General features: G+C 38.3%; 1 protein-coding gene across 1 annotated transcript in view; it reads left to right on the forward strand.

Moving 5' to 3' along the window:
* Nucleotides 1-26,052, forward strand: part of FAM184B (family with sequence similarity 184 member B) — a gene marked incomplete at both ends in the record, with an annotated part of 47,933 nt that overhangs the window by 19,188 nt on the left and 2,693 nt on the right. The window contains 7 exons of the mRNA XM_082315257.1: nucleotides 678-1,445; nucleotides 8,628-8,738; nucleotides 17,854-18,066; nucleotides 19,311-19,464; nucleotides 20,630-20,742; nucleotides 21,170-21,354; nucleotides 25,851-25,968. Of these exons, the coding sequence (XP_082171383.1) occupies nucleotides 678-1,445; nucleotides 8,628-8,738; nucleotides 17,854-18,066; nucleotides 19,311-19,464; nucleotides 20,630-20,742; nucleotides 21,170-21,354; nucleotides 25,851-25,968 (1,662 nt within the window). The remainder of the gene's footprint in view (nucleotides 1-677; nucleotides 1,446-8,627; nucleotides 8,739-17,853; nucleotides 18,067-19,310; nucleotides 19,465-20,629; nucleotides 20,743-21,169; nucleotides 21,355-25,850; nucleotides 25,969-26,052) is intronic.

Genomic DNA, 26,052 nt, shown 5'->3' on the forward strand with positions numbered 1-26,052 from the left:
GCTTGCAGTCGAGTAATACCTATCTTGAAATGCTGACCGAGCTAACTTGCCAGGCATACGGCTTCCAGGAGTGCATCTTCAGTGGTGGTTTAGTTTGAGTCAGGAGTGCAAAATTTAATCCTCCTTACAAACTTTCCTTTCATTTACATCACAGAGTGAGTTTGGTCCACATGAACAGAACGTTAGGACTTCAGGTTTCACTCTACAGATCTGCTACTACTGTTCCCCAGCACTTGCTGGCAAAGGCAGCATGGCGGGTAGTCCTCCTGCACTGAAGGCTAGGTGAACTGGACTACAAATACAGAGTCAGTTAGCTAGAGAAGGGGCCCTATTTCATTCCTTGTATCAGAGATCAAGCTAGGGACATGAAGTGACAACTTGCCAAGAATAAGTAAGGAAATTTCTGACAAAAAGTGAAAAAAATAGTTTGTCACAGTATTGTCTTCCTTCCCTATAAGGTTTTGCAGTTTATAATTGTCCCTTCTGTTCCTAGTGAAAATAATAAAAAAAAAAAACACAACAACAAAAAAAAACCACCACAAAGAAACAACAGCAAAAGATTAAACGGTAGCAGTAATTCTCTTCTAGCATTTAATACCTTGATAAATATAGTAACTGAATTCATGACTACCATTCACCAGATACTTTAATTTCCTATTGTTTTTCTTGTTCTATAGGTGATATATGCCCTGAACACTAAGAATGATGAACATGAGGCTAGTATACAGGCTCTGAGAGAGGCTCATGAAGAAGAAATTCAGCGCATTCTTGCTGAGACAAGGGAAATGATTCTCCAGTGTAAAAGCAAAGTTGAAGAAGAAAAATTGCTGAGAAAACATATTCAGGCCCTTGAAATTGCAGTAGAACAACACAAGAGACTAAAGGAAGAAGCCTTGGCAGAGTTAACACTGTGCAAGAAGCAGGTGGAAGAGAGGGAGCCGAGAACACAAGCAAGACAAGCACACACGGTCCTTTCTACAGACATGGTAAACACCTATGCCAACGTTGAAAACAAGCTTCTACATTTAAATCAGGAGTCTGATGGACTGCTAAATCAATGCAAAGCATCTAGGAGAGCAACTTTAGATAAAAAAGTAATTTTAGATGAAAAATACAGTGTGGAAGGGCAGCCTCTAACAAATGAGGTGGAAAACCTGAAGAGTGAGAACCAGAGAGCAACTGAAGAATCTACTCAGAAAACAAGCAAAGTGCAAGCCTCCTCTTACAAGAGACAAAAAGAGGATTTGAAAAATGCTATGCAGCAATATGTGATAGAAACAAAGAAGAATTGTCAGCAAGGGGAAATGGAGCAAAGGAAGAGCTCAGAGGCTGAGGAAGGGTTTTTGCTTCAGCAGGTAAAGAAGCTGGAGGCAGATGTAGAAGAAAAAAGCCAGAAGATAAATGAGAGGAAGAAGCATTCCCAGAAGCTGAAGGAGAGAATACAGGTAGAGTATGAGACCGTGATCCCTGTCTCTGCCTGTAAAAGTGCAAATTATCAATTCTTCAAAATTCAGGGGAGGAGGGGTCTTTTAAACACCATATTGAGTCAAATGCTTTGCAAGCACTAAAGCAGTTTTAGAAGCTTAGAAGAGAAATAGGAAGGATATAGTGCTGAGAGTTTTAAAGAAAGAGTTAAGATGATTAGTAACTCATTAGGAGAACTCTTTGAACGCTAGACTTTGTATTCACTGCCAGAGGAGCGAGGTAAAATTTGTCTGTTGACTGAACAGAGCTTTACCTTTCCTGCCCAGAACAGCAAGCAGGCACTAATGTTAGCAATGTATATTTACAGAGTACATTCTCCTTTTCCCTTGTAGTTGCCAACAGCTCAGTGCATGGATATGAACAGGGTTAGGTAAGAGACCTGAGCTGGTAGGTTAGGAATCAAGTGCTTTGTGTTGTATGACTCTTGCAACAGTGGCTTGTACCAAGTGACATTTAATGAAGTGTCCTTTACACCTGTGAAGTTTTATGTGCTGAGCCATGAGACTTTCACCATTAGTTCTCACCTCACACTTTGCCTGTCTACTCTTGCTGGTGTGTATCTCATACATTTGCAGCACAGCTCTGCAGTCCCTTTCTGCTTAATTGCATCATGTGTCAGCCGCAGTTTCAGAGGCTGGCACATCATGGGCAATCTGCCAACCAGCTGCATTTGGTACATAAGGTCAGGGTGTGGAAGAGACACTGATGAACTGCGCTGATGCCGAAGCACCCAGCCATGCTCTGTGCCCAACAGTTCCACTTCCTTCTAATGCTGTTGGTCCTTCCCATCACATAAACCAGACTTGTCCCCAGCCCTGTGACAGCGATCTTGCATATTAGATGAGAAAACACTTTGAAGGTCTAGACTTGGAGTATTTCAGAATGACAATAATTGTTTCCTGATGAGAAAGAAGATTTATCTCCTTTAGAGTCAGAGAACCCCACAATCCTGTAGAGAGCAGGGTCACCCCAGTCAGCTGTGTTCCGCTAAGACAGCTCTGGCCCTTTTCACCATCTGCCCTCACATCTTGCCTGTCAGTATCATTTTGCTGATGGTGCAGAGTTGTGGGCCTCTTCTTCGAAGATGTTCTTTGAGGGAGTTTGGCCTTCAATACAGTTGCTGCCTTTGTGTTTCACAAGATCAGAGGGTGAATTGAATACACCTTCCCCACCATTATTCAGAGTCCATTCTCTCAGTGTGTAGATCTGTAGCAGAACAACCTCTATCTTCTGCAGAGAAGTGGAGAGGATATAATGAATGGCAGAGATACAGATAAGTAATTTTTTAAAATTGAGTCAGGGAAATCCGTAATACCTGTTTCAATAAGGAAAAGTGTCCTGGCTCTGTAGAAGTTTGAAGCAATAGAGGGGAAGAGGGACAGTAAGATCCTGATTTGTTGTGGGTACTTGAAGTAACACTCAGGAGAAGTGAAGAATGGAGACATGAAAATTTATGCACGTGATTTACTGTTCTGATTTATTGTATAAGAAATGCAGTCTTTTAGGATTAAATAATGTAAAACATGATAGGAACTGGAAATAAGAAGGGGGTGTCATTAGCAATTTAATTTCTAAATTCAGTATCAGCTGGATAAAACTGAAATATTTTCTGAGGGACATATGCTCAACTTGTACCTTTCAGATCCTCTAAGTCTATGGAATGAGGCTGATTTACGTACCACCAGAGCATATTGCCTTGAATCTGTAAAGATATAGCCTCAGACTAGGATAAATCTGGAAGAAGGAAAACATTTAGACACAATGTTATTTTCTGTTTCTTTCCGGTTTAAATAAAAAAGTAGAAGTTTCTCCTTTCTAAATGGGCTATTTCTGATGCCACCATTAAATACTACTTTTTTTTTCAGAATCTTGTGGACAATGGCAGACTAGGAAACAAACATTTCTTTAATCAGTAATACCTCTGATCACTAGTAAATGCTAGCAAGAAAAGCTATTAGAAGGCTTGAAAGATAAAAGGACTGATGTTTAAGCAAGATGTATTTTCTGTTTTCTCCTTAGTGTATGCCAAGAGGTTTGAGACCTTTAGATGAAAGGCATCACTTTCATGCACGTTTATTATTACTACTGTGGAAGAGAAAATATTGGAGTATTATGTTAGACATCTGGAAACAGAGACTAGAACCTCCAGAAATAGGACATTAAATATGGTTCAAATTTTTGCCTTCAGTTATGGACTGACAATTCCCAGCAAAGTCTGTAGGAGCCGATTTTTCTGTTTTGAGGCATCTGTATTATGGATTGTGTTACAAACTATTGTACTTCAGCAATTGGGGAAAAAAACCAAACTAATATTCATTAACTTTTAGCACAAGTTGTCATGTAATTAATGCAAGTATATCCGTTCCAAGTTTAGGATAATCTCAGACATCTGTTAGATGGTAACTCTTGATGAGTGTTCACTTTACAATGATGCCTGCATCCGAGGGAATGGTTCCACATTACAAATATTCTGGCAGCAGAGGCAGCTTAAGGGTATGGAACAGCAAAAAATACCTTTAAAGCAGCTCTGTAGGTGACAGATTTATATCATGGAACTGCGCCAAGAGAGAAAATGACCATTTATTTCAGATGACAAAAGAAGAACATATGTAATAAACGTAGAAGTAATGTCATGCGTATTTTAGGATTTGGAAGTGTAGTTTAAGGGAACAAAAGAAATTCTGGGATCAAAAGGTATAGTGAAAAAGTGGAGGAAGATCTAAGTGTAGTCAAAGAGAGAAGGACACTTCAAGAGAAGGAATTCCTGCAAAAAGCAGGTAAGATGCTCATTAATGTCATTCAGCAGTATTTTCCTTGTTAGTAGTCACTCATATTGGAAATTCCACAAGGTAGTTATGCTATTTGAAATGTAAATTTTGATACCACAGAAGATACAGAAACTATATTGAATTCCCAAAGCAAAGCTATTAATAAAGTAGGTGAACTGAAGAATCAAATAATGCAGCTGCAGCAAATGACTTCTACCAAACAGAGGCAGAACAAGAGCAGCTCTGAAGATGTGCAAGAGCTTAAACAGGTGGTTTGCTCTCAAATATTCAAAGGCATGGCATGCCAAAAGTACTGAAATCAATGTCATTTTTCTTTAAGATTCATGGCTTTTGGGTTATTCTGCAGCAGTCAATCCTGTAAAATTCCCAGGTCTCTGACCTCATCCAGCGGAACATTGACTCGTGTTCATAACCTGAAGTACGTGAGTTGCTGCAATGACAGCAAAGAAACTACTGGCATCCTTGAGCTAGACCAGGGCAGAGTGTTCAGTTTCTTCTGTAACCATAACCTTAAAGAGAACAAGGTCCAAGGCAGACTTTCTCTGTTGAGGTCAAGTTGGAATACTGATTTGTTTTTTTTAAATATAGAAAAGAGTTCTTCTGAAAAGCTATGCAGAAATAATACCAGGAATAAAGTCAGTACAATGAGGAACGTATGTATCCTGAGAGTTCCCTCTGTACAATGTCTCCCCTTAAAAAATTGTCCAGCCTGGAATCTTTTCTATATTTTTTAGTTCTCCTAGAATATTGTTATGTTAGCATTCTGGAAAATTAGACCTGGCATCAGAGACATAACAAAAAACAAATTATCTTTTGTGCATTTTTCACAGAACTAAGGTTGTCCTTGAGGAAGCCTGCATGGTTGGAAGTGAGTCACACACCCAAACTCAAACCAGAACAGCAAAAAACCCCCATCTCTAGACCGCAGAAGAGGCGTACAGCCCTGAATCACTACAGTTCTACATTGTTAACTAACATAAAGCCAGTATTTTTCAATGGAGTATATCCACCTAAATAGCATATTCCCTACAAAATAGACTACTGCAACCCCAGAATTGTACACTGGTTTTGTTGTATTATATAGCTAGTGTGTTTTATAGACTATGGAAACTGTAGCTATTTAAAAAGAGGGTATGAATAACAGACACAAGAACTTGCTTTGTAAAGGCAAGCATCAGTCCCATAAGGAAAAGATTTGTCTGAAAGAATAGCTGTTAAAAGGGCTGGAAGATCTTGTAATGAAGCATATAAAGGAAATCAAGCCAGTCTAAAACTTCATGGAAGCTGAAAGAAAAAATGCAGAAGGTAGGAATGTTCTTCTATTTATAGATGCCCTAATTCATCTGGTTTTAATATTATTGGTCACAGTGACATCATTTGAATTATCCTCACTGGAGGCACTTTGAATTAACATAAAATGCAAGGATTTTCTTGCTACGGTCTTACTAAAAAAAAAAAAAAAAAAGGAGAAAAAAAAACAGTCAAGCTGATTTTCTGTGAAAAGCTCCACAAGGAGAAAGGTGAATTTATCCTTGATGTGATAAACTGCCTTCTTAGCAACACTTACCCTTGCATGCTTTGCATGTGACAGCTGGAGTGATTAATATAAGGTTCCTCCTGAAGAAAAATGTATTGTAGGTGCATTCCAATTTCTGACTTAAATTTCTATGGATTGCTGCTGTGAAATACTCCAATACATTGATTTAATCAAAATTTTTGCATTATTTAGGCAGAGGATCTAATTCTGCAAATTGCTGGTAAATGGATTCAGAGTGCAGGTGTTACCAATGAGATGACAACTTGTTACAAACAAATACATGCATATATATGTCCTTATTTAACTTTAGTCAGAAAGAATGCTCATCTTCTCGTGGATCCAGACAGGTTACCTGAGCAATACCTTTTCTCAATGTGTTTTCAGTGGCTGAGCTGTAATTTTTGTTGTCGGTATGCATTGGCAATGATTGGCTTAAGAGATTCTTCAAAGAATTTCACTTTCATGAGAACTGCTGTCTGTGGCTGAATCCTTTGGCTTCAGGAAATTTGCAATCATCTGTAATGTTTCTGTGCAGTAGGAACCTAAATGGGAGCTGAAATCTATTCAAATGGAGGAAAACCTTGAAACACATGTTTAGTTTTAAGCACAGGCTTTAATGCTTAGTGAAGCTTACAACTCAGTGCGTGCCCAAGTGGTTTACCAAATTTCAGCATAAATTAAGGAGGAATTTAGTTTCTGTCTCTTAATATACTTATGTGTTTGTCAGATATCTTCTAGACGGGGAAAAAAAATTGATTAGAGCAGTTTGTAGAATTGGACAATCAGACTACTGTTCAGGTGTTCTTTAGACCCTTCTTGGTGCTAAAATGTACTTCTACCCATTTTTCCTAGTTTTAATGCTGCTATACCTTTCCGATCTCAACATTTACTTGAGAATAATCAAATCACTTGCTGGCAAGTTGTGAAGTCACAAAAAGCATGCAGCTCCTATCACTAAATGTTGGGCTTCATAGTACCTTCTAAATTTTGGAGTCTAGGAATTGTGTTAAGTGCTCGTCAGAAGAATTCATTTCTGGCTATGAAACTGCTGAAGTTTATACATTTATGCAATCTCATTTCTCAAAAAGGAACCTGTGTGAGTCAATTATTTCATCTGATTGTGAAAGTGCTCACATTTGATCAGTATGTGAAGATGCAGTTCTTCAAGGTACACTTACATTATCAAGTATAAGCCTTATGAAAGGATTTTGCCTTTTATGTAGTGTATTCTTTTATGTGAAGAAGTTTGTGCAGGTATACTTAAAATGATGCCAGGCTGAAGCTCTTCATGTGAGTCAGATCAAACTTAAATATCAAACACTTTATACTTTAGTAAAAAAAGTGTAATAGTAGGCATTTGTTGCTTATAGGCAATAAGTATTATTGTTTATAACAATCTGTTCTTAGAGATTCATATTAATTAAACCAGAAAAATCTTGAGTTAGTAGAACTCAAATAAAATTACAATATTTTTCATTATTAATGCTATTTATATCCTCTGATGCAATTGAGGTCTGTAACAGCTGTTTGAGAAGTATTATATCTATTTCCAGACAGAAAAATTAAGATATAGAGAAGGAAGTCACTTGGCAGAGTTGCAGTGGGAATGCTGCAAACACCTGATCTTCAGGTTTTAATCAAAAAGACCATTATATCCTCTCCTTTTCTTACAAGCAAAACTAAAGCTAGTTTCTCCCTTGCAATAGTCATGTGTCTGTATTTGATTCCATCCTTTAATTGCTACCTAACAGTTGTCCTGTTTTTAAACTGTGAAATGCTGATGTATTCTCCTTTATTTAATTATGAGTTGCAAGGAATATGTCACTGTTGCCTGTGCTTCTGTTTCCTGATATCATGCCATCCTCCCAATGATTATCACTTTCTTTCTTCGTTTTTAGGTACTTTTTTCTGTTATCTTGAATTCTTAAGTCATTGTGCTGTAAAAATGGGGGTGGGCTGTGAGAAGGGGCTGTACAGGATGGGAGAGGTATTAAATTACTATTTTTTTCTGTTTCTTCCATTTGTGGTGTCTGAAAATATGATAGAATTTTTTTTTTTGAGTCAGCAAATTGGCACGAATAGGAAGAGCAAGCACACTAATAAGCTCGTAATATATATCACTTCAGGACATTTCTAGAAGTTGCACATTCAGTCTTTCTACGATGAACGATTGCTCACATTTGCTACAAACGATTGCTACAACCTCGTGGTCACTGTCTTGCAAGTGGTATTATCATTGATTTTTCAAAAACTATTTCCAGCAATAAGGTGATAATATAGTTTTCAATTTTTTACTTTATTTTATTTTTACTTCCTCACTGGGATTTTCTTTATGGATGCTATAAGATAGTGCTTCCTTTGATTCCCTTTTCCACTAATTGCCCGTTAGTCAGTCATCTGGTTATTTATATGGTTAATGTACATTTACATTTTTTTCGGATCTTGTGGGTGACTCTTGCGTACTATATTATTTTTGAACACTAACACCACTCAAGGCAAAACAGTCTGACTCTTCATGCTGTACAGTTTTCCACCTCAGGGAAGCTTTCATTAGAAGATTAGCATTATGTGAGCGGTATTGTCTAACACTAGTATTAGAAAGAACCAAACCAAACTGTTAATACTTCTTTGATTGAATAATGCATGAGTGATATTAAAAGACAGTAGCATGTATTATTGTGTAAACAGTAGCATGTATTACTGTGTAAATTGCTCTATTATCTGGGTTAATGTAGAAATGTTCTTTCTTTCTTTTTCATGCTGCATGTTTTGTCCCAAATATTGCATGCTCTTTTCTTTTTTTTCTTTAACTTTAGGAGCTCCAGACACAGCTAGAGGAATTTAAAAGAAAATCTGAGTGTGAACTAAAACAACTAGAGAAAGAGAAAGACGTCCTAACTGGGAAACTCGAAAACTCTTCACTTGAGGTAAACTGGGCATAAATGTAACCCAGTAATAAAAGGGCTCTTCATTTTTCCTCTCACCTGAGAGATTCTTGGTTAGATTTTAATTGTATTTGCTGTGACTATCATTCAAGAAAATATGCAAGAACTCTAGATAGAAATAACAGAAATTACTGCTCCTTCACGTCTATGAAAATTTTGACAAGCCTATTTATTTTGATAAATTTCAAATATCAATCTTTGGAGATATACTAAGGTTTTTGGTGAGGAGTTTGGCTATATCAGGGTTGGATGGTGACTCTTCACTATTCATCTGTATACAGGGCTGAGTGAGATTAGAATCTTCCTTACAGCTCTTGTTGACTTTCTGATTTTTTTTTTTGTGTGTGTAGACATGTAAAAGGGCCTGCTTGCTTGCTCCCTTGAGCAAGAGACTTGAATGGAAAAAAAGTCAAGTAGATCGTTGTTTCTGTTCTGCTTACTTGACGGTAAGGGTGGTAACTGAAGCAGATTGGAGTGTGCAATAATTTAGTATATATTAGTAGTTAGGTATGCCTCCCTCTATGTTCTCAAGGTCAGGAATGAAATAGAGAAAGCATTGTGACCCCAAAGTACCATTGAGGATGTCATAGCTTATGTACTGTTCCCCACTCTGGTTACACGTAAGTCATAATGGAAATCTGCGGACATGGATTAATCTGGAAATAAATACCTGAGATGTGTTAGTATTAAATTATCCACCTGTAACAGCTGTAATGTACAGTCAGTTGCAGGCCAAGTGATGCAAATTTTCCAGATTAGTACATCTACCAAAATATTTATACAGGAAAGTGTTGTTATTTGAAAAGCCATAACAGGTTGGATAAATAATTTTCTGCCAAAACAAAAGCAGAGTGCCTACAAGGCAGTTATTTACCCAGGTAAACAGTTCACCTTTAAAATTTCTGACAACTATAAATATATGTTTTCTCCCTCACAGGTGTTCCCCTTTTGTGTTGTTCAGTTCTTTTCAGCAAATGCTATCTGCTTTAAAATCTTATGTACAGGATATTTCCTTGTCTTCAGTGTGATCATGTGAAGTTTTTGCCTGTGAACATTTTGATCCTTTTATCCCATGGATAAGCTATAAAACAGCTGCTTTAACAACTGAAATCACTGCCCTAGTGAAAAGTTCTGATGATACTCAGTGCTGCATTTATTTTTTCTACTCCAAGTATATCATTGAATTTAGTACGTTTTTCAGAAGAACAATGAAATGATTTGTGATTGTCCATTCTGGGAGATTATGGGTGAACGGACATGTTTTCACCGTGAGAATTTATCATTCACTTCTTTGTTTTTTTCCTGCCAATCCAGGTTTTGAGGCTCCAAGATTTTATTAAGCAAAATGAGGATATTCCCAAATATACAAAATTTCTTCAGCCTAGTTCAAGAAAAAGTAATGAACAGCAGGAATTAGGTAGCTCACACTCTGGAGCTACTGAATTACAGATAGCCACTGTTGTTCTAAGTGGCTGTCTATAATTTCCATTGCTTTGTATCTTCACTGATTCTAACCAGTTTCACTTCCAGCAAGTTCAGTGGGAGCTTGTGTGGGAGCAGCTCCGCAAAAGCTGAAGACCTAGATGTTTTTCAGCTGGCATTTGTAGACTCTGAGTGGCCATAATAAGCTCTTTTTGAGTGTTTGAAGACAGAAAAAAAGGACAAATAGGCTCATCAGGAGGCTAAGCAAGATGTTGGCCCCCGTCTCCTATCTACTTCCACTTTCCCACATGCCATTACTCCTGCTTGGTAAGGGCATGTGTTGTGGTCATTTACTATGTAATACCTGCTTTTTCTCCCGTTCATGCTGTACTAGCTGTACTAGTTCTGAGTGCAGCATGGTCTTTTCCCTTTCATTTCTCTTGTAAAACAGATTTGTACATTCTGGTATCACAGTTGGATTCTGACATTCTATCCATTTCCCAGTCTTAGAAATACAGAATTTAAGTGTAGTTCTTAAAGTTCTGGCTAAATCCTGGTTTTAGGTTTCATTACACATTTCTGCATGCCACCGTTTTCTACAGGTTCTTCTCTGAGAGAGTTTCGGGTCAATCCAACCTGTGTTGACCTATCCAGAGTGATTTCTTTGCACCTAATACAAAACATGGGTTCTCAGAAATCAGTCGTCTTTATTCTTTTCTAAATTCCCCTAAATGTACATATTTCTACAAAAATATCTTAGTCCATTCAAAGCTGAAAATTTACCATGATATTCTGGCATCCCTGGGTAATGCCTGAAAGTTATGCTTGTTTGAGGTGTGAGGGGAAGAGATGGAAAGGAGGAGTAGTGGCACGTTGTCTGATCTCATAGTATTGTGTGTGTGCATGCAGGTGGTGTATTCCACTGAAAGGTCTCAAAGAAATCAAAAGGCTTATGACATGAAGCAATTATTGTTCAGGTTTTGCAGATGGAAAAATTGAGGCAGTGAGTGATCAAATTACTTTTCTTGAAGTCACACATTCAGGACAGAAAAATATCTTCGAATCTAACAATGCTCCCAAAAGGGAGGAAATGCTCCCTCTGAAGAGAAATTTTGCATTTTTCCTGGTACTCTGTAAGTTACTTTCTGAACCAATTACTTGGCAGTATTGCCAGGGAAGTGAAGTAGTTTCAACTTACAATACTTTCCTTCTATGAATATGTGAATATTCACAGCCAAGAAGCCACCATTTACTATACAACATTATGTTTCACTGAGGGCACGATTCCCATCTGGGAACCTTTGCAATGGCTCAGCCCAGAGCTTCCGCCTCAAAGGTTAGGCAATGTGCTGTTAACTAATCCAGTTCTAACCTGGATACAATTTCAGATCTAAAAATAGCTTCCTTGGCTGCATAAGGCACATTTTTGGTTGGGCTAACACAGCTAGAACACTATGCAGAGTAGACAGAATCATGATAATTTCATCTCTGTGGGGATATGTTTCAAAGTATTTCTGTATTACTAAGATTTTTCTGTATAAAGAAATCAGATTCACATGTGTTTGGTCCTCTGGAAGGAAGGATGTGAGATTCTGTGTGAGTCGAATGCTAATTCATTAGGAGTCATCCAGTTCCTTGCTTTTGCAGTACGGGATCTCTTCAACGTGTTAAAGGGGCTATTCTGGAATTAGAAGGTACATAAAATGGAAGCACAGGCATCACCTTTTCATGATATATCTTTGAACAATGCTAGCACAGCAATGCCCAAAGCCTTGATGGAGATCTTGTAGGTACCACCAAATAGCAGCAGTAGAGACGTGCCTAGTGTGTTCACACCTGTCCCTCTGGTCAGGAATTGACATCAGTTTAAGATGACAGTTAACTGTGAACATCAAGTGGAGTAACTGTGAAATAAGGCTAAAGACAACAGTAAAATATAATTTCATTATTTTGTTGTTACTTCTTATATCGTGTTACTGTTTTGATGTAATAGCATCATAGCATGAGTAAAACCCTGTAGCGTTTGGGTGCCTTATTTTAACTCTCTGAACAAATTCTCTATTGTGGTGGCTCTTCTATAATACATCAAAAGGCAGTTTTAAGTCTTTTATATAAATTCATCCCCTAGCAATGAATTGAAAAACTCGGATCTTTCTACTTAAAAGATACAGGAAGTCAAAATATTCTCTCTGGTTCCAACTTTAGATCTTGCCTTTGAGATTTCACACTTCTTATGTACAATAAATAAAAGAAGGGGAGAGCAGACATTAGACTTCAAGTATTCATAGTGCTTGCAAGCACAGTGAATTAAAATAATCAAAGCGGAAGTCAAACGGGGGAGCCAACTGTGATGGCATGCACAGCCTTATACTTGCCCAGTATTTTTGCCCATGGGCTATCAAAGTCTGAGGGGTACTTCTGGGAAGGATGGCTTGATACTTTTGAAGGAGAAGGACAGTAATTATTGTTAGAAAAGAATGAAACTTGAGAGACTTTTGAGATATTTCAAAACTTATCTGTCATCTTTTAGTAATAGTTGTTCATTTTTTCTTTACTTGGAAGACAGTGGGAGGCACAATCAGCTGTCATAAGAAAGGGCAAGTGCAAACATAACCCTGAAATTTGAAAAGAATTCAGCAGAACCTAGAAAAATACTGTTGCCTAGAGTTTATACTCTGGATAGGTATTAGTTGCATCTTTAAGACCACTTTATGCGATTCTGGTAGATAAAAGTGAATTAATAATGGTATCAAAGGTACAATTTTTTCAAGAGGTTTTGGTTTTACAGCAGCAAGACGTTGTAAAACAATGTTGCTGGTCTGTTAATAGTAAAAGGAGCCAAATAGATTCTGGACTGATGTGAGTTGGCATAGGTTCATTGGCTTAAATGTTGCTTTGCCAGTTTTACAAATGGAGGGTCTGGCTATCTGTTTTGAAGTAATGAAACACAATAAAATGCCTGGGCAGTGCAAAATATTCCAGAGAAGGATTTGCACTGGTGAATTTGAAAGCCCTTTTAACTAAAAGACAGGAGGAGGAAACCTGATGGGATGGAAATGTTTGTTTCTTAACCTCTAATATGTTAGAAGTAGCAGGATTCATGAGGAAGAGTGTGTTTGTATCCTTGATGTATTTGTGTAGGTCTTTTTCCCTAAATCACTGAAAAATAATGTTTTTAGAAATACTTTTCCATCTGATTTCTTACTACATTATATTCTTTGTTGCTAGCAATTTACTGCTTAGCCTATTTCTAGTTGGTATGATCTTATGTTTCATGCTAGTAGTGCTTTGAACCAACAATTGTCTATGAAGAGAGTCTGGAAGGTTAATAATGTTGTGACCACAGCTGAAGTTTATATACGCTTCTTTTCATCTTTCCCACCTAGATGACTATTTAATTTGCAAAAGAAATATTCCAAGCGACATTTTTCCTGTTTCCAGTTTTTCTATTAGAAAATATACAGCCTACTCTGGCACATCTTTTTTACTCACTGGCTTACTTACAGGAAGCCCAGAAAAAAAATGCATGCTAGAGTGTAGTAATGCTAATGCATATTACATCAGCTGATACAGGGGACTGTACAGCATTAAGTGTTTCACATCGAAGGTTAGTTTTATAAGGGACTGCAGTACCTAAAAACTACAGTGTTTCCTTTCTTTATATAGGAAAATATTGTCTTGAGTTCAATAGGCATTAAGACAATGTTTTACCTATAACCAGAAGCCAAAGTGCCCATTTAGTTAAATCTTATGATTTACCACTTATTTTTCAGAAAAAAAATAAACAAAAATTGCAGCAGCTCTGGAAACAAAGGTATGGTTGGCAAGTGGCTCTGGCATCTGCCTGTTCTTGGAGTGTATCCAGGCCACAGATAGATCCCATCACACAGACACCTTAAAGACAATTAATGTCTTTCATTAAGAATAACACTTAGCAATTATTCTTCACTAGTTTGTTCAGACAGGTAGTTTTCTTTGTGTTTAATTGGATGGCACAAAGGAAAAAGCCAAGAAACAACTGGATGATTAGTTAACTTAAACTCACAGTTTGGGGCAGCTGAAGCTAGGTGCTCTTTCAAATTTTCTCACTCAAATCAATTTGGTTGGATAGGTTCAGTGAAATTCAAATGTACCATGTTGGTTTGAAATTGTTTAAGAAGTGGTAAAACTCATCTTTCATTTTCTGGCACTTCAAAGAGAACAAAATAAAAAACTTGATTCACAAAACACTGGGTGAAGGAATGTTTGTTTTCTTCTTATCTACCAACCTAGCATTCCCATGATGTGTGGGAGACCTAGGCTTGGGTTTTCTTTTTTTTTTTTTTTTTTTCCTCCTGTCAGCTTTCTCACCATTTAAAGAGTTCCTTTGTCAGTGGGTTATATGATAAAACAGGGTGAGCTACAGCACGTCACCTGTTGCCACTTCTTCACTTGTATATTAAGTTGTCATTGGACAACCTAGGCCTTCATCACTCGGCTAAGTGTACCAGTTAGCTTCGCATGCACACACACGTACTCTTTTGCTCTCTTGGATTTTCTGTGCCTCCGTGCTTCCTTTCTCTCTCTCACACACACAAAGCAGAACCACTGCTGCCATCTCTTCTTCCCCTGTGTTCTGTGAATAAAGTAATTTGTCTCCTTGCATATGATGAAATAATTCAAGTTTTAAAAACATTGAGTTCAGTCTGGAGGAAATATTTTCAGTTTTCATTTTGATGTGTACATTCAAAAATGTTTCCTTTGGATTGATTTGACTGGAAGTTTTATTGATTGCTTGGTTTGGCCACCAAACAGGAGAAAGTCAATTGCCCAAACTGGTAGCTTCGCTAAAGAGTTTTTAACAAGGTTCATCTCTGCTGGAAGACTTCTGTCATGTCTAAATTACAGAAACTGCTGTAGATCTCAGAACATGTGAAACATCAGTAATAAACTGATGTAATAAACTAAACATCTACCCCATCTGGTAATGGAAATCCACATTAATTACAACAGTAGTATGGCCCCTTATGAGCAAGCTGTTGGAAGGGGTTCAGAAGGAAACTGAAGTACAAGATCAGTGATGATCAGTAATGACCACCACCAATTAATTGGAGAAAAGGAATGTGACTTGTGGATTTGAAGTGAAGGACCGACTGTTTAAATGGAAGGAACACAGTATACTGACTTGTGTGTAGCAACAGCAGTTCTGCAGCTGTAAACCTATGCAAAAATGGATCACTAATTCTTTCTTGTAGCTGCGTACAGAGGTACAGAAACCAGGAAGTTATGTAGTTCTCATGAGACGTGTGTGTTCAAGTAACAGGTTTTGAGTTATCTCCTCAGCACATGAAGTCCACGAACATTCATGTTCACATGAATCGTGCTTACATAGAAATAAGTCATCTACATCTGATACTCTGTGAATGCAAACTTTTTACTCAAAATTATATAAATTTCAGAGACAAGGGAGCAGATGCCAGGAAATGGTAAAAGCAGAAATCCGGACTAGAAGTGAAGGCAAGTCAAGGTACAATGTAGTTGAAGCTTGTGGTTGTAAAGTGGGAGTACAGAATGTCCTTTCTCTGAAAGGACTTGAGACCCCGGGAACTGATACAAGCTCTGTGGTTTGCAGCATTTTGAGCCTTCATAGCACAGTTCTGTGCTGGGAACCTATGAAAATACTAGAGGCTTAGAGAGTACTTGAATAAGGGTTGTGATCCTACATCAGTGAACGAGGGAAGAGCTATGGATGTCATGTATCTGGACTTCTGTAAGGCCTTTGACATGGTCCCCCACAACATCCTCCTCTCTAAATTGGAAGGATATGGATTTGATGGGTGGACTGTTCAGTGGATAAGGAATTGGCTGGATGGTCACATCCAGAGGGTAGTGGTCAATGGCTCGATGCCCAGATGGAGAACAGTGATGAGTGGTGTCCCTCAGGGGCCCGTTCTGGGGCCAGGGCTGTTCAATATCTTCATCAATGACATCAACAGCGGGACTGAGTGCACCCTCAGCAAGTCTGCAGATGACACCAAGCTGAGTGGTGCAGTCGACACGCCTGAGGGACGGGATGCCATCCAGAGGGACCTGGACAGGCTGGAGAGGTGGGCCTGTGTGAACCTCAGGAGGTTCAACAAGGATGAGTGCAGGGTCCTGCACCTGGGTCGGGGCAATCCCCGGTATCAGCATAGGCTGGGGGATGAAGGGATTGAGTGCAGCCCTGCTGAGAAAGACTTGGGGGTACTGACAGATGAAAAGCTGGACATGAGCCAGCAATGTGCTCTTGCAGCCCAGAAAGCCAACCGTATCCTGGGCTGCATCAAAAGAAGCGTGGCCAGCAGGTTGAGGGAAGTGATTCTGCCCCCTCTACTCCACTCTGGTGAGACCCCACCTGGAGTCCTGCGTCCAGCTCTGGGGTCCAAGAAGGACAAGAAGGACATGGACCTGTTGGAGAGGGTCCAGAGGAGGGCCACAAAAATGATCAGAGGGATGGAGCACCTCTCTTCTTATGAGGAAAGGCTGAAAGAGCTGGGGTTGTTCATCCTGGAGAAGAGAAGGCTGCGGGGTGACCTTATTGCAGCCTTTCGGTACTTACAGGGGGCTTATAAGAAAGATGGGGACAAACTTTTTAGCAGGGCCAGTAGCGATAGGACAAGGGGTAATGGTTTTAAACTAAAGGAGGGTAGATTCAGACTAGATATAAGGAAGAAATTTTTTACAATGAGGGTAGTGAAAGAGTGGAACGGGCTGCCCAGAGAGGTGGTAGATGCCCCATCTTTGGAAACATTCAAGGCCAGGCTGGATGGGGCTCTGAGCAACCTGATCTCGTTGTAGATGTCCCTGCCAATTGCAGAAGGGTAGGACTAGATGGCCTTTAAAGGTCCCTTCCATCGCAAAGCATTCTATGATTCTGTGATCCGTCTGGGAATGGAGAAGGGCCTCAGGAGAGGAAAAGGAGAGAACACATCAGATGCAGAAGCAAAAATGCTAATTGGCCTTACTAATTATGCATGCTCCTTCTATGCAGAAGGCAGTTTTTTTCAGAATTTCACAGCTATTATGTTAGGAATGGCAAATTTAAGAAGAAGGGCAAATAGAAATTTTTGCTGAAAATTTAGAAAACCTACCAAATAGGAGAGAGAACAGACTCGTCCTTCCTTCCCTCCCCCACCAAAATCCCCAAGTTATTCTTATAAACGGGTATTTTTTTGTTACTTTTGTATCAGCCATTATGGACGTGTGTACTGTATTTAGTAATTAAGTTAAGAGGGGGGAGAAAATAAAACAAATCTGAACCATGTTGTGCAGAATTCTTGTTTCCATTGGTTCTAATCTACTGCTTTATATAAATGAACTCTGCAGTGTTACATCTCCAGGATGACAATAAGCACAGCCTTAGGCCTGCCTCCTTGTTTGTGCCATAATTATTGTGCAAGTTGAACTATAGATTGTACATATGAGATGGAGACGATTTGAAAAGAAATAATTTAAGGAAAGTACTTGATGGGTAACAGACAGTATATGCAAAAGGAATGTCATTCTTCACTGAAAAAAGAGCTCCTTGCACAAAACAAGCATCTTGCTATTTTTCATAGAGCAACACAAGTTCATAAAATGTACTCAAATTTACATAATTCCTCTCCATTGTGAATGCAGCCATTAATCCTATCCTGCTGACTTACTTTTCTGGAAGGTGGCTCAGCTGAAGCAAATATTAGATCAACAAGCAGATAATTTCAAGGAGTCACTGAAGAAACATAATCTACAGTCCAAGAAAGAAAAAGAGAAGCTTTTGCAGGATCTTCAAAACACCATTAAAGAAAACCAGAATGTTAAACTGCAGCTGGAGGCATCACATCAAAAAGTCTTAAAAATGTTGGAGAGAAGCAAAAATCAGGAACTCAAGGTCAGTTTACGACATGCTAGTGTAAAAAAACTTGTTTGTGGGATAAACCATATTAGCTAGAGCTGATTATCAAAACTCAGTTATCTCCAGGTATCTTAATGATGGATTGCCATTGTTGCACATAATGAATTATTCTGAGATTTTGAAACCTCATCATCTTCAGGTTGTTTTTTTTTTTTTTTTTTAATTTTAACATTTGAACTTAGACCACAGTGTGAATGAAATAGTTTCATAAAATAATATAGCCTACCCTCTACAGTTAGGCTGCAATGAATAGAAGCTCCTCCAGCTGTGCCCTTGCTTCAGAAATACAAGGGAATTCCCAAGTGTGTTATTAACAGGACTCAGTTTTATTCTTTTTCATCCATTATTAATTTATACATAAATACTTTAAAAGAAGTATAATAGACATGTATAATGATGTGTATTGCCTTAGATATCTTCAAGAAATCAATTCTCTAAGTGGATAACCAAAGCTTTTAAAGGTTCAAGTGGATTTATTTCAATGACAAAATGTTAATGCAATATATTGAGGTTCTAAAGAATGTTGCTGTTTGAGGAAAAAAAAACAACTTAAAAAATCTACATGGGATTGTGACATGGAGTTCAGATGTGCCTGTTGATATCACACACCTTAGGGAAAACCTGCTTATAAAACATATGTAGTAAACCCACCCTAAGTAGAATTTAATATCTTGTTCATATATTCAGAATAAAATCCCAGCTTTAACAAAACCAAGCTGAAGGCAGTAAGCTGATAAAAATGAAACTGAGGATAGGAGTTTGCTTTCAGACCCACTACAAAGCTCCGTCATTTACAGTGTATCAGCAGCACTTCTAATGACAGTGGATGTTTTAGCCAAGAACGACACAAGGAAAGATAGAAGCCTTTGTCTGACACACTGTGATAAGTAATGACAAAGAGGTCAAATCTGGGGGGCTTTTTATGTTGAATAATAACACAACTTTCTAATGCCAAATAGTGCAAAGAAGTCATTATTATTTCATGGCGTACAACAAATCTAATAGATGATATCTTGATAATTTCTCTTGTCCCTATTAAGTTTAATTTTTTAACTTCAGCTCATTTTTATTCTTGTGTTGATGAAGTGTCATGTAAAGTGATGATGAAAATAAAAGTTCTACAATGAAAGACCAGATTCATCCTGGCAGTACAAGTAAAACAACAAAGTGATAAATAGGCTCCAACTACTTTGTTTTGGGGGGGGGGCTTTTGCTTACAGGAGGCAGAAGAACGTTTGAAAAAGGAATTTAATGAGACTTTCAAGATCCAACATCAGTCTCATAGGCTGGAAATACAAACCTTGGAAGAGAAAGCAAAGAAAGAATTACACGATGAACTCGAGCAGATACAGAAGCAGCAAACCCTGTTGCTAGGTATAATGTCTCACGTCATGCACAGCTCCTGCATGATTATATGCTGAGAAGCACGGACTTTCCTCCCATTCATTTTCTTTCCCATCTTCTGGGAACTCAGGCCTTTGTGAATCTCCTTTTCCATACCCTGCAATTTCAGCAATACAGGCTTAATATTTTTTTAACCTAGCTCTCAACTCTCAGCAGCAGAGTGTTGCTGGGAGAGTAGTCTGGTGTACAACATTCAAGTATGCATTATCAGGTATATTAAACTGGAATATTGTAGTTAGTGTATATGACTTTCCTCTTTTTTTTCTGTGATGTGAAGAATTATTATATATGGTTCAAGTCTGTTCTGTTGAGTTCAGCAGTGGAGATTGGTTGCTCCATACATATTCTTTAGTCAGTTTAGAAAGTTCCGTAAACTGTTCAGAACTAAACAGAACACTGCATTAGGAGGACCTGTATATATCTCTGGGTTTGAACTCAGGCTATTAAAGCTCATCTACAAAATTTTTTTTAATTAAAGAAATAATAATTTGAAAGTACTTTAAGTACAAACTGGATTATCTTCTTGGGTTTTTTTTCAGTAATTCAAAGTTGCTAGAAAGATTTGTTGCTCTCTAAAGTTTACATGCTCAATAGATAAATTCTGTTCTTCTTCAAGAAAAATTGTAGAGAAACTAGAGAGAGAGAGAAAAACTTCTTTCTCCTTGTACTTGGTCCATCCCAAAATTTGTACCCAATATACACAAAAGTTGCAGTATATGACAGATCTGCTTACGTAAGTGTTGTACTTCTCTAACACAACCAGAGCTCTCCTCAGTCTGCCTTATGGCCCTCTGTAAAACACCAGTGGACTTAACAGGGAAGCTCGGGGTGCTCCAGTAAAGTTCGAGGTTAGAAGAAGCAATTACAGTGATTTAGTCTGCAAAACAACTGCCACAGAATTCTCTCTCTGATTCTGATGTCGAATCATAGCTATATTGTAGCTCCATATCTTCTTACTATTGCTCAACTGAGTTACTTCTCTAGTAATAGGAAGCCATTATACATAATGGCAAAGGAGTTGAGGAACAAAGCAAAATGTAATGTATTAATGTTTTCATCTACATTGTCTATATCTACCTTCCCCATCCAGCTGGCCTCTGACTGCCTTAATAATTGTCTGTCTGATTGTTACTAGGATCTCTAAGGATGGAACTCTCTGAGCAACAGACATCATGCGCTAATCTTAAGAAACAAATAGAGGAACTCCAAATGGAGCTGAGGAGTGTGAGGACACTGAAGAAGCAACAGGCAAGAATCCTGTTCCTACTTCGTTTCCATGTCATGTTTTGCAAAAGCAATAGTATCAAATTTCTCTCTCCGAAGATAATAGAAGTGTACAGAATCTCTTACAGAAGTAGAATGGGTTTCCTTCTCTTATGATGTCACACTTTAAAATGTTAGCATTGTTTATCATCTTTTCCCTATGGGCAGGCTTTTTTTCCATTTAAAGATCAGAATCTACAACACAAGTAAATGAATGAATGTGACAATAAAATAAATTTTATGGGGACTATAAAATATGTTCAGGAAGTTTTGATCACAGATTGTCTTGCACATAGCATTGCACATATAATTGAAAAATCAGTTCACAAAAATTCAATGCACACAATTCCAGTGAGCTCTTTGCGTTAAATAATTAGAGGCTGAGAGTAACTAAATTTGGTCTTTTTCTTAGGAAGGAAGTAGCCAGAGCCAGATCAGATCTCTTCATGATGAACTGGAAAAATGTCAGAGTGAAATTTCCGAACTCAAGAAAGAGAATTTACTTTTGAAGGACGCAATGGAGCTACTCAGTGCTGAGTTGGAGTCGCAGAAGCAAGAAGCTGCACAGCTTCAGGATAGGGAGAAACAGCACAGAAGGTTTGCCTTAAATTCACACTTTACAGTGCTATCTAGAGAGTCAATAATAATGCCAGCATCAGAGGTGTTCCAAATGTGATGAGTGTCAGAATCTCTCCTTTCTAAAGTACTAATTTTAGAGGTTAGGAGTTTTGCAAAAGCAATAGTTCATTTCACATTTCTCTCCAGCCATAATAAAAGCATTTGAACTAACTGTTCATTATATGTCACAGAGAAATATGCCCAGCGTAGCCCCACAGGAGTGACCTGAGAAAATCTGCATAATGTCAGCCTTTGAAAGGCACTGGATGACATAAACAAATCCCAAACTCACCCAAGAGAGACCCATGTAAAAAAAAGTCTAAGTCTCTGAGAATTAATATCAGGTTCTTATACGTACTCTCTGTAGGTGAAACCAATGGGTTGTTAACTCTGAAGAGGACTCTTGAGAATGCCCTGTGTACTCTGTGAGACTGCTTTGGTTGTAACAGCCAGCTTTGCACTGGGGGCGTAAGGGCAGCAATAGCAGATACTGACAGTGCCTCTGGGCTGATGGAAGCCTGGAGCTGTAATATGCTGTCAGGGTACAGGAAGGGCAAGCTGACTTGCAGTCTTGGCTGTCTTTGTAGAAAGTGGACCACATCCTCCTAGTGTAGCCACAGGCTTGGAGCACATGTTGCGTTGCAGTAATAGCAGTCTTCCCATTTGTGTACAGACAAAGTGCAGGACTTTCACGTTTTGCATGGGAGACAAGACTGGGGTTCACTATCCAGTGCATTTGTATGGCCGTTGAATCCTTCGAAATTTCTGGATGATCATACTTAACACATTCTCTCTGTGGAGAAAATGAGGGATCTGGTGCATGGGTACCTTTCAATTAGTTACTGCAATGGTGTAGAATATATGCCCCTAACTACTCAAGCTGTACATATAAAAGGATTTCTGAGGAGTATACCCTTAAAGGAATCTTTAAAATTATGTCCTATATAGAAAAGCACTCAAGGGATACAGTGTCTCTTGGCAGACTGTCAGAGTGGCCAGAGTAATTCTGTTGCTGTCAACCAGTCAGTAGATATTTAAAGAATGAGAAAGAAACTTTTTTTTTTTTTCCCCTTTGCACTGTTTGGAGAGTTACTTGAAAGTGACTTTCATTTCAAGCTTTTGAAGCAAGATCAACAGAAGGAATTGCAAACCAGAGAGTTTCATCAGTGCCCTCCAGCTGCCTTGAAGGAATTTAGAGCCTCTGTTCATGAAGAGAATTATTCACATGTCAGTGATGAGGTCTAAAAGGCCTCAAATGCTAAAGCTGCTGGGCTGGAGGATAATCTTTACAGGGGATAGATGGTGTAGCTCTACTACAGTAAGCATTTGAGAAGGAAGCATTAATGGAAGTTATGTAAGGAGAAATCCTTCAAATAACAGGAGGTAGAACCAAAGCACTCAAATGGTCCTAGGCACCTGATACAGGCTGCTGTGAACTTAACCCATGGAAGCTCTGGAACATTAACTTGCAGCTGTTGTTTTGCTTTTGCAGGACCAATAATTTGGGTAGGGGCATAGTTAAATTGGTGAGTGCATATAAATAACAGCTTTTTTACAGTTACTTTAACAACAGTGACCTTGTCTTATGCTATATAGTTGCTTCTAATTTGAAAGCTGATAGTGGCTTGTTATTTGAATGTGCCACATTTTTATAACCAATTATTTAAAATTACTATTCCTACTGTTGCCAAGTAAGTGAAACCAGTAATCTGCTTGCAGCAATCATTCCCATTTCCATTCTCTTGAATTGTGTGAATTCCACCTCCAGTACAGAAACCTTTTGCAAGGACTAGGATGAGAGCAGACAAAGGGGTTTTTTAATGGGAAGAGTCCCAGAATGGCTATTCTGAAGGAGAGCTTTTATTCTACCCCTGAAGATCCATTTCAGGGATTCTGCTCCCATTTTTACTCTTATTCTTCTGCTTCTTATTTTGTGCCAAGTGCCAAATCAATCACTCCCATGGCTGTGCTCTAATTTCAAGGGCAGAAACCTTTTGTGGGCCTTTTGGCCTTTCCTGAAGCATTTCAGAAACAAGTGAAAGGGGCTTAGAAATACATTAAAGAGAAAAAAAAAAAAAAGGTAAACTGAGTATCTTTTGTGAAAATCACAATTGTTAATCTCCTGAGTTTGACATCTCTATTTTAATCAGTAAACAACAGAACATGGGCTCTGCATTGAGCTAATGAAAAAGTTTCTCCAGGGTTTAACAATGTTAGCAAACAAAAGGCAATAAGCTAACAACAGTCCTTCAATAGATGTCTGTTGGTTTGGGGGTTGGTATCAGAAAGCAATGTTATGGCTAGGCTTGAAAGAATGTTAGGCGTTTTTTAGTTTTCAGTTGATGGTGTTACTCAAATAGCAGTATCTTTCAAAATTTGTTGTCTGTTAAAGACAATTGTTGTAGCTAAAGGCATTGTCATAACATTTCTTACCTTCACTTTTTAAAAAAAATATTTTTACGATTGTGGTAGACAGTATTAAATGTTTCTGGTGCCATAATGTGATGGAATAGAGCATCAGAGCCTCATGTTAAAATCCCAGAGATTTCAAAATAATTTTGCTTAATACAGGTCAGTTCCTATGGTACTTTATTGTCATGTTTGACCATTAAGATTGATGTACAAACTAACCATAGACAGAATATCAATAGCATTATTATATAGAATAGACCCTCCATTTCCTGAAGGCTGAAGGTCTCCAAATAATTTTCCTCTTCCTCAGCGTTAGTGCGGTTCTGCTTCAGATTGCAACTGAAGTGTCAAAGTCAAATCAGTAAGCAGAAGCCCAGAGCTGCACCCAGTTAACTATCTTTGTAATCAATAAAAGACCTCAAAACTGCATGCTTTAATCAGTGATAATAAACTAGTATTGAAACGTGAGAATTCAGACATATTTTAATACCAATGACAGGCTACTGGTAGAAGACCTCTATATCAAGCATAAAAAAGAAATGGACATACTGAAAGAAGATCACCGGCAGGAAATCAAAAACATATTATCTGATTACAGCAGCACTTGGGCACATCTCCAAGCAAAGATTTTCTCCTTAGAAACTAAGTCACCTAAATAAACTCTGGCTCATACTGGCAATGAGTTCTGTTTGAAATTATTATTCTTAGTATGTATAATTTTTTCATTACTCATAGGTAGAATATTATAAGCACTGAAATAGAAGTGTATAGATATTTCCTTTGCAAACACAAAAAGACCCACATATATTGTAATAAACTCTGAATATCGTTTAATGTAAAGCACTATACATACAGTTTTACAATGCTAAATTAAAACCTGCACTTAGCATCTTGCAGTTTTATGAGGTGTAAAATCATCTTTGTCACAGATGCTACCAGAGGCCTTGATCCATGATCTTGTACTTATTTTTGTTCAGCAGAGCAGCATCTTTGAGGTTAAGCTCTAGTTCATTCTCACTCCCTTGCAAATTTCCCAGGACAGCCCCCACTAACTCATGTAAATAAATGCACTTTGCAGCCCCCTGTGGAGTTAAGTAGTTCTGTGGTGCATCAGACTGTACAGGAGAGGTCCCTCAGAAGTAATCCCTGTGATTATATATATCCCTTGTCTTTTTCTTTTACCCCAACTGTGCAGCATAGGTCCAGAAGAGAGACCTACTTGCATGTAATTTTATCTAAACTCTGAGATACAGTAGATTAAGAGTCTAAGATTGGGGGGAGGAGGGGGCACTCTCAAAAATGTTTACCCTCACCAAACAAACCCCCACAAAATGGTGGTTTGTATTCTATAATACATTTCTCAGTATGGCAGGTGAACTTCATAGCACGCAGTTTCTGAAGCAGCAAAATTCATGAATATGTGGCTGATGAAATAATGACTTGTTTTCTCATGGGTCAGTCAAATGTATGTTTCCACACCATCTCTAAGAAGGTGTAAGCTCTCGTTTGAATCTTTTCCCCTGATTCGGCATTTAAAGAGCCGAACTCACACTACAGGTTTTGACTTAGAGGGTTCACTAAGGCAGCATGCATATCCAAGCCTCTCTTTTCATGAAAGTTATAGGAATTGAGTATTTCTGAGGCCTCTATCAAATATGGTTGGAATTAGCCTGTGGATTTTAAAGTTATTGGATCAGAAAAAAGAACAAATAGATGAATACAGACATGCATAGATACTGTGACACTGATTTTTTCGTTTAGGAAACTAGACTAGCAATGATGTGATGTGGAAGCTTGCTAGTATTTTACACCAGGGGCTGGATTTTAAACTGGACAGGTGTTGTGGGTTAACCCTGGTGGCAGTTTATTTTGGAACTCCACAACATCCTATACTTATAAGTAATTAATGTACAGATGCCCATTTCTAAAAGATGCTGTTTTATCAGAAAGGCCTGACTGTGTCCCTGTGTTTTAGGCTTGGAATTTAGGGCAGGGTACAGCCCAGGTATCTCTTGAACCTGGTCTGAGGAAGTTTTTTCCGGTCCACCTTTTCTTTGGTACAGACTTAAAGAATTAGAAGAAAAGTCAAGAAAGTGGGAGTCCAGATCAGAAGATACACACCTTATAAGCTGTCTGCAAGACAAATTAAGTGAGAGAGAAGAGATTATCAAGCAGCTAGGGGTAAGATTTCCTTTTATATATACATATATATTTTGGCATCTGTTGGAAGACTCTATTCAGTGTTTCGCACATCATTGTTTCAAA

Source organism: Platalea leucorodia (genome assembly GCF_965183815.1).
Source record: "Platalea leucorodia genome assembly, chromosome: 6".
Taxonomy (NCBI): Eukaryota; Metazoa; Chordata; class Aves; order Pelecaniformes; family Threskiornithidae; genus Platalea; species Platalea leucorodia.